The sequence below is a fragment of the Berghia stephanieae genome, chromosome 6 (assembly GCF_034508935.2).
Source record: "Berghia stephanieae isolate SIO BIC M18660-M18661 chromosome 6, UCSD_Bste_1.3, whole genome shotgun sequence".
Classification (NCBI taxonomy): domain Eukaryota; kingdom Metazoa; phylum Mollusca; class Gastropoda; order Nudibranchia; family Aeolidiidae; genus Berghia; species Berghia stephanieae.
The window spans coordinates 2,835,420-2,844,789 of record NC_088365.1 but is presented as its reverse complement, the minus strand read 5'-3'; the positions used below and the strand labels follow the sequence as shown (position 1 = coordinate 2,844,789).

General features: G+C 34.1%; 1 protein-coding gene and 1 long non-coding RNA gene across 2 annotated transcripts in view; one reads left to right on the top strand and one right to left on the bottom strand.

Moving 5' to 3' along the window:
* Positions 1-852: 852 nt before the first annotated feature.
* Positions 853-3,475, bottom strand: LOC144975572 (uncharacterized). Its single transcript, XM_078919735.1, has 3 exons — positions 3,022-3,475; positions 2,355-2,477; positions 853-1,388 (listed from the first exon to the last, which is right to left on the bottom strand). The coding sequence occupies exons 1-3, from the start codon at positions 3,473-3,475 to the stop codon at positions 853-855; spliced, it is 1,113 nt and encodes a 370-aa protein (XP_078775861.1).
* A 5,477-nt stretch (positions 3,476-8,952) lies between these two features.
* The window catches only part of LOC144975600 (uncharacterized), a 33,770-nt gene continuing 33,352 nt past the window's right edge, over positions 8,953-9,370 (top strand). Inside the window, exon 1 of the long non-coding RNA XR_013645951.1 lies at positions 8,953-9,044. This is a non-coding gene — a long non-coding RNA (uncharacterized LOC144975600). The remainder of the gene's footprint in view (positions 9,045-9,370) is intronic.

Below are 9,370 nucleotides of genomic sequence, written 5' to 3'. Positions count from 1 at the left end.
GTAAATGAGCACCAGTGGTTAATTATTGTTTTTTTTATGGAGTACGTAGAGAAATTGTGTGATTCATTACAAATAAAAAATTGCAATACATTCGCTTCACATTTTATTTTAAATGTATATACGTAGCTCATTTTCTTACAAATTATATGGACAGGTAATTGATGATAAGCATAATGCCATTGGTTGAAATAATGATTTAATAAATGATGGAAATAAATCAGAGATTGATGAATATCAAATCAGATCAGACAAAAAAATAAATAAAATAGACGCATCATTTATATACTTTAATATGTTTATATCCATCAATTTAAGTTTGATAAAAAATAGAAATAAATGATTTCACATATTTACATTGTTTAAAAACAACTATTTACACTTAAAAGTTCAATATATAATATCTATCACAGTTTTATTTATTTGTAAGAGAGACAAAGCATACAGAGTAAATATATAATAAATGAGCACCAGTGGTTAATTATTGGTTTTTATGGACTACGTAGAGAAATTTTGTGATTCATTACAATTCAAAAATTGCAATACATTCGCTTCACATTTTATTTAAAATGTGGATACGTAGCTCACTTTCTTACAAATTATATGTACACGTAATTGATGATAAGAGCATAATGCCATTGGTTAAAATAATGATTTAATGAATGATGAAAATTAAGCAGAGATTAATGAATATGATTGATTTTTAGGATGATGTTTATGAACATTTAAAGATTGCTACAATACAATTTCAAAGATAAAAACTACAATATAAGACGATGGTGACGACAACGATGATCGTATGGAAAATGGTGTTTTTTCTAGCTCATTTTCCAAACACTTGTCATGAATGTTTAATCAATGCTCAGGATGATTAAAATGATAAAAACTGTTAAACAAGGGATATCTTAATCTCTTGATGACGCGTTTTCGAGCTATGACAGTAGGATCCATTTCCTGAGCATTATGATCAGTGATAGTATGGTCCATTTGCCGATTATTATAATTGATGCCAGTTGTGTCCCTTTCCTGGTCAATATGGTTGAAAAAGTAGAAATTGTTAAACAAAGGATATTGTAATCTTTTCATGAAGCGTTTTCGAGCTATGACAGTAGGATCCATTTCCTGAGCATTATAATCAGTGACAGTATGGTCCATTTGGCGATTATTATAATTGATGACAGTTGTTTCCCTTTCCTGGTCAATATGGTTGAAAAAGTAGAAATTGTTAAATAAAGGGTATTCTAATCTTTTCATGAAGCGTTTCCGAGCGATGACAGCAGAGTCCATTTCCTGAGCAATGTCAGATTCTAAAGCAGAATATGGTCGTTTTCTATTTCTATGCAGAGACTGTTGAATAATTCCCGGTGATTGCATGGCTTTTTCTTCAGTTCCTGGAAAGATGGAAAAAAGAGAGAACAAATTATTCCTGATTGTTTACTTTGAAAATACCAAACGTATATCATATAGTCATTAATACAGTAAAACCATATTGTAACTTTTTAAAAAGACAACTTTGGGGCCAGTGTTATAAACTTAGTAAAATCATACTGTTAAATCAATATATGTATATTGGTCGAGGGGGCGTAATAGATGCTTGCATTTACAGTGCAAATAATACATCGTCCTAAGTTCATGGCATGCATATTATGTCTTTAATTTAATTTCCAGAAAACAAACTCTGCGATAAGATTTTTCAAATGTCGGTATGAAATTGACAAGTGACTTTCCTTATCTTTATCGCTGTCAATCTAACTTCCTATTTTTAATGATAGGATCATTGATTTGAAATTAATACCGCTTGTTTAATTATTAGAATAAATAATATAATATAGTGCAACTGCGCGGTGAAGTGGTAAAATACGGAACGGTCCACGATATGAAGCCCGCTTTGATCGGCACATAGTTGAGTCCCTAACAAAGGCTCTTTATCGCATTCTCTCATTGTATATAAAAAAAGTACCTGGTCGCTACAGCTTTTTCTAGCTTAAAATGTTGTAATAATGCTTAGCCGGCACGTACGTATAAAATTTTGTTGTTGACAGGGGACCATTTATAAAGCACTTTGAGCATGTTTAGCGGATAGTGTGCTGTATATGCGCATGCATATATATATATATATATATAGTTTGTATTAGTGTTATATTAAAACCTATCTCGTATCCTGTAACAGATTTAATCGTAATACTTTTCTAAGCGTTGTTTTCTTTTAGTTGCTTTTTCGTGTTGATTAAAACCAAAATTTACTACTTCATCAAAGCCGATATGAGATTTGATCCAATGTGCTTGAAAAGACAGAAAAGTTTTTAATTATACATAAACGCACTGTTAAACTGAACAATAAAAAATATGATTCTTACCTGTTTTCAGATTACGTCTTTCGGGAGGAATGGCAGGGACTTTAAAATGCTCAGAAGAACCATCTATTTTTCCATTTGCTGTTTCATCTACCTTTTGTATTTCTTGTAAATGAATGTTTGAACCTGCAACAAAAGGAAAAAAGAATTATTCGCGATATATAAACAAAAGATACTTAAGTATAACACTAGTTTAATTTTCAAAATAAATGCGTATTTTTTCAAAGGTAAATCTGCTAATCAAAAAGTCAAATCTCTGGATAGAGTTGTTCTCCAAAATTTAAGAACAAAATATACAAATAAAAAAACCCAACCGCTTTCCAGATTTTAATCTATCTCTCTCTCTCTCTTACAATTTCAGAAATTACCAATTTACTAGCACCCATATAATTTATACTCCTGAGATAAATAAGAAATGCATTTTGAATTGATAAATCTAAGTCAATATTATATCAGAGAGTAAGTAATGCATCTGATAAGATTTTTAAGCAATGCTCACATACGCTTTTTTAATTTGGAAAAAAAAAATAACTAGGAAAGTTTTTAAAAGTATTATATACAAAGATAGATGATGTGACTATGCTACTGTCAAAAACAAAAACAAAAGGAGAAATAAATGAATTAAAGGATATTATAAGAATTATTAATAATTTCGAAATTAAAAGCTCACCTGATTTTAATCGATCAGCATGTGAAAGTCTTCGGATCTTGGATAGTTTGACAGGCGATTTGTTTTCATTATGCGGTGATGCAACGGAATGATTACTAATGTCCCGTTTAACTGGGTTAACGTGAGCATGAGAATTCAGGATTTTATAAATTCTGGAAGGAACATTTGGGCCCACATTTTGAGAGTATGGTTCAGAGCACATTTTATGATATCTATCAGAAGATTTCATATTGGGCGTTCTCTTGGCATTAAAGCTAGTAGGTTTAGTTGCAACAGGGACTGATTTGTCAAACTGTTGCAATGGTTTCTCAGAAGTTGGTTTATCTCCATTGCATTTGTTGTTTTTAAAACCTATTCCAAGAAAATCAAACAATCCATCTAGAAATTCGACAGTGACTGTAGACTGGTCGTCCTGCGTTTGCTGGTCAGGCAATGATGGCGAATGGGTTTCCATGGTGTATTAGATTCAATGTAATCAAAATACAAACGAAAACTTTTTCAGATTGCTAGCAAATTAGATACGATCAGTAGCACAGTCGTTACAAAGTTTAAAACAACTTTTGATATGTCTTAAATGATTTAGATTATATTAAATGCGTTTTGATTAGAATTCTGAACGTTCGTTCGCTGTGAGATTCACGGTCAGAAAGAAAGTTTACCGTAAGTTCACGTTCAAAATCGCGATATTTGCCATCCAATCAAAATATGCCATTTGTCCTCCACTGAATGGGCGTTCCGTTATAAAAGCCAAATGGAAAGGGCTATACAGCCTTTATTCTGTTTTAAAAGTAATTCTTATTACATTTGCCGAATAGTTTAGTAATAAAGATAAGTAAGATCCTTAATCATAATGCCTTAGCAATATGCCTTTCAATTATGCAATTTGTTGACTTCATAACTCATTCCATCTTTTAAACATTAATATAGTCGAATATATAGAGTACCAAAGTTGCCAGATACATTTTAGCGCACATATTAACTTTATTTCCGGCCGATTTTGATCGTTAATTGTTGAAAGTAATTGTCACGATCTGTATAATATACATAATTTAATATAATATATTATAATTTGACGATAACCAATTGATTGAAATAAACAATATCTGTGCCTAACAAACATTTATTTAGACGAGATTTTATTCGCTTTCTATAATGGTATTAATGATATTAGTTTGTCGACCTACATATCATTTTCTTTGAAGCATTTTTTTTTCTTCTAAATATGCAGTGCTCAACATTACCAATTGACTGTACAACTCGTCTTTTGTGGTGTTGTGCTCCCAGCTTTAGATGGATATGTGTTTTTGCTATCGGATTCAGAAATATAAAATCATTCACATTTTTATATGATGCAGTGAAGGTTTGTAAGAAGTCGTGGCTTAATTGACTTGAAGGGCATATTTGGATCAAAATGGTTGCTTTTGCTAGGCCTTTTCATATAATATATTGCAAATATGCACTGCAATGTGCAGCTCAGTGTTTTTGTGGGATGAAATTGTAATGATGTTCTGTATGTAGGTAAATGGTTCAAGTTCTGTTGTGAGCGCAACATTGTCGTCTCTACCGAAACGATCCTTCAATCTCATTAACTTATCATAATTGATTGGAAAAGTGCTGCCTAAACTTTAGCAGCGTTGTGTAATTATCTTGTAATAGGACCAATTATAGAATGCTTTGAGGATAACTGATAAACAATACGACAGAAAAAAAGGCGAATTTTGTCTTATATGATTAAACTTAAAATTTATATATTGCATTTCTACAGTCTAACTATGCTTAATGCACTAAACAATGTTACATTTAGTCGATAAGCAAACCATATGGAACCATATTTCTATTTATATCAGTATTGACTGGTGTGAGGCTAATTTTTCAACTACTAGGATGGCAATACATGTCACATCCTGTAGCCAGGTACTCATTCAAACCCGTGTCGAGTGAAGTAATTGCTTCAAAAGGCCTTACTGAAAGATCCAATGTTGGAGCATACATTTTCCACAATCAGTGTCACTCATTTGTTACATACCACATATATTATAGCTTGAATTTATGACAAGTCGAGAAAACAAATCGCTAAGCCAACTAACCAGCTTAGATTAGATAGTGAGCGCATGCGTTATATTCACATAAAATCATCTTAGATCCTAATGTAAACTCCACTAAAGATAATCATATTATAAGAACTTTTATTAAAATGGAAACATTGAAGAAAATATATGTTGATTATATTTTTTGACCTGCTCTTTTAACACCGTCATTTTTATTAATGTGATGGTTGATTCTAAGACAATATTTATGAATAAATATATACACACTCACCTACACACTTATATAAATATATATACATACGTATCGAGTGAGTATATATATATATATATATATATATATATATATATATATATATATATATATATATATATATATATATATATATATATATATATAATATATATATATCTTCTTCTTCTTCTAGGTTCCATGCCTGGTCCAGGCTTCGGATACTGCATGAATTATCTCTCTCCATTCCTCCCTGTCTCTTGCCTTTTCAAACAGCTCTTGGATTGTTAGGCTGGTGAAGCCCTTCAGTTGGTCTATGAGTGTTTTTCTTTGTCTCCCCCGGGCGCGTTTACCAGGTATTTTTCCACAACTTGCCAGGTATTCATTCTTATCTTTCCTTACTATGTGTCCGAAAAAGGATAGTTGTCGATCCACTATTAAGGGCATTAGTTTCCTTTGTTGGTATGTTTGTTTTAGCACTTCTTCGTTCGTTTTGTGTGCAGTATACGATATTCTCTGCATCCTTCTCAAGCACCACATTTCAAAAGCTTCAATGTTCTTTTGTGTTTCTGCATTTGTAGTCCAGCTTTCGCATCCGTATAACAAGATTGGCCACACGTAGCACTTCAAGACTCGGAATCTAATCCCGAACGACATCTGTTTGTTTTTCAAAATGTTTCCCAGGTCCATGAAGGCCTGTTTGGCTTGAGTTATTCTTGCTCGTATGTCTCGGTTACATCTTCCATCTGTTGTCACTATTGAACCTAGGTATTTAAAACTTTCTACGTTGGTAAGTTGCTCGCCGTGAATCGTTATATTGCAGGTGTTGTTGTTTTCAGGGTTTTTCTGTATTACCATGCATTCCGTTTTGGTGATATTCACTTCCATTCCCTTGGCTTCACTATCTACTACCACTTTGTCAACAATCTTTTGAAGTTGGATTTCTGATGTTGCAATGAGTACCGTATCGTCTGCGTATCTTATATTATTTATGTTGTGACCTCCCACTTTTATTCCCTCCATATTATTTATGCCCCTCATGATTGTTTCTTGGTATAGATTAAACAGATCTGGTGAGGCAACACACCCTTGACGGACTCCTTTCTTAATAGGAATGGAATTTCCTGTAGAGTTTCCGATTTTGATAGATGCCTGCTGGGTGTAGTATAATGTTTGCATGAGTCTGAGGTCTTTCTCATCAGCGCCAATGGAGTGCAGTTGTTTTAGTATTTCTTCGTGGCGTACTCTATCAAAAGCTTTTTTGTAGTCGACAAAACAGAGGTATAGTGGGGTCTGAACCTGTATAGCTCTTTCACTTAAAACACGGAGGAGGTATATTGCGTTCCTTGTCCCTCTGTCAGGTTGGAATCCATATTGTTCTTCTGCGATTTCGGGGTTAATCTTATTCCTTAGCCTGTTGATAATTATACGCAACAGTATTTTGTTGATGTGGCTTATTAAACTTATAGTTCTAAAATTTTCGCATCTGACTGCACCTGCTTTCTTTGGTATTGCTATGAAAATAGAGTTACAGAGATCTTCTGGAATTTTCCCAGTATTGTATATATTGTTGAATAATATGTGAAGTTCATCAATTGCTAGATCTCCTAGGCTTTTTAATACCTCTACAGATATTTCATCAGGGCCTGTTGCTTTACCATCCCTCATTCGTTCCATGGCATGTTCAATTTCACTTTTGGTGATGTTTGGTCCGCTTAATGGTTCTTTGAATTTCAGTGGTGGTTCATTTCTATTTGGATCATTGTACAGTTCGCCTATGTATTCTACCCATCGGCTTTCTATATGTTGTTCTTCAAATAGCAGTTCCCCTTGTTTGTTTTGGATACAACTTCCTGCTGCTTTGCTTTTCCTTTTCCCTGATAGTTCTTTTATTCTTTGGTGAGCTTGTTGGGGGTTGGGTTTGTATTCTCTTTCGATTTCGCAGCATTTCCAGTCTAGATAGTTCTCGTGTGCCTCGATGCATTTGGATTTAATGTGGTTGTTCAATGTTTGGTATTCTGCAGACCCTCTGTTGCATTTTCGTCTTTCTTCAAATAGGTTTAGAATTTCATTTGTCATCCATTCCTTTTTGCTGTTTATTTGAGCTATTGGTAAATGCTTTTCTGCAGTTGCTTTGACACACTTTTGGAATATATCAAATTGTTTTTCACATTTTTCATTATCAGGTTCACTTTGGCTTTGTATCATGAGTGCATTTTCAAATTCTTCTCTCATTTTTGTTTGTATGCCATTGTCTTTGCATAACCTGTAATCCCTCTTTATTCTACCAGCTGTTCTCTGAATAGCTTTAAACTTTATCCTTATTGTACAAACAACTGGGACATGGTCACTGTCTACATCGGCGCCTGGGTAGGTTTTGCAATTTAATATGCCATTTCTGAATCTTGATGATACTGCTATAAAGTCTATCTGGTTCCTTGCTCTGTCCCCTGGTGATTGCCATGTCCAGGTTCTTCTTGGGTGTTGTTGAAACCAGGTGTTTGAAATCATTAATTTATTTGTTCTACACCAATCTGCCCAGATGTTTCCTCGTTCATTTCTGTCTCCGAGTCCATGTGGTCCGATTATGTCACCATCTCTGCCTCTGCCAATCTTAGCATTTAGGTCCCCCATTACCATAAGGACTTCTTGTGATTTACACATTCGTTTTGCTTTGTCTAGTGAATGGTAAAACTCTGTCATATCTGCATCTGTCGCCTCTTCTGTTGGTGCATAAACTTGAATAATATTGGTGTCAACTACAGGTCCTCTTAGCTTAACCAGCAAAACTCTGTCTGAGATTGCTACGTGCCCTTTGTAAAATTTGGTTGATTTTTGGTCTAAGATCATCCCTACTCCTTTTTGGAAAGAGGTTCCACCACTCCATATGATCTTATATGTCATGTTGTTTTCTTGTTTTGACATGGTTCCCTGCTCTTTCCATCTCATCTCTGCCAGGCCAAGAATATTTATTTGGAGCCGTTTCCTTTCTTTCAGAATGTTGTTTAGTTTTCCTTTTTGGGCACAGGTCCTGACATTCCATGTCCCAATTTTGGTTTTGTCACATTTGTTAAATTTATTTCGCCTAGTAACTGGCTGACGGTTCGGTGTGACCTGACGAACATCACGCTCCCAACCGAGCGAGGCAGCAGTCTTCCGTGAAAACATGCTCCCCTTTACGCTGTCACCGTTTAACTTTTTGGACTTATTCATGCAGTTAACTCGGCAAAGTTACAAGAATGGTTTGCCATTGCCTATTCTTGTCGCCCTCTGCAGTTGGCCAGCTTGACCTGTTACCGTTCGACACCACGAGGAGGTTGCAGTAGGGCTTGATGATGATCTATCTTTGCAGACTTGGCATCATCCATTTGTCGAACATATATATATATATATATATATATATATATATATATATATATATATATATATATATATATATATATATATATATATATATATATATATATATGTGTGTGTGTGTGTGTGTGTGTGTGTGTGTGTTTGTGTGCGTGTATATGAGAGAGAGAGAAAGAGAGAGAGAAGAGAGAGAGAGAGAGAGAGAGAGAGAGAGATTGATCATTTTCGACTGAGCATCATTGTTCCTCATTAAAGGAATGATATATAATAAAGATAGCATTCCCTTCTTTTTTCCCCAGGAGGATATTTGTCTCTAGTGTCACTTTACAAAGGATGGCTGACATAACCAACTGGTAAACCGCAGTGCAGCAGCGATAAAGAAAACTATGGTACGATTATTTTTTTTTGAAAGCCAAACAGTGGGGTGAATAGTGGAATTCTGTATTTTTCGGGTGCAATAAGAAACATTACAACTGAGCCACATAGTTCGAAACTCGCTGAGCTCTTAGTTGAGTCCCTGGACAATGCTCTTTGTTTTAATATTTTGTGCATTGTTTTCGGATGTAACACTTCGACGAAAAGTAAAATTACAATCCATTAGTTTTGTGTTTTATTTAAACGAACTTCAGTGAGACGTAATCTTTTGTATCGATGACATGAATAAAAGTAAAATCGTTTTTTTTTAAATAAATTTAATCAGAATTCAGTGCTATTT

Bases quoted from the DNA above. Each gene is read 5' to 3' on its own strand.
- LOC144975572 (XM_078919735.1), bottom strand. From the start codon at position 3,475: ATGGAAACCCATTCGCCATCATTGCCTGACCAGCAAACGCAGGACGAC. The intron at 2,478-3,021 runs GTGAGCTTTTAA...CTTTTGTTGCAG, and splicing joins TGCTGATCGATTAAAATCAG to GTTCAAACATTCATTTACAA. The intron at 1,389-2,354 runs GTAAGAATCATA...CCATCTTTCCAG, and splicing joins AAGACGTAATCTGAAAACAG to GAACTGAAGAAAAAGCCATG.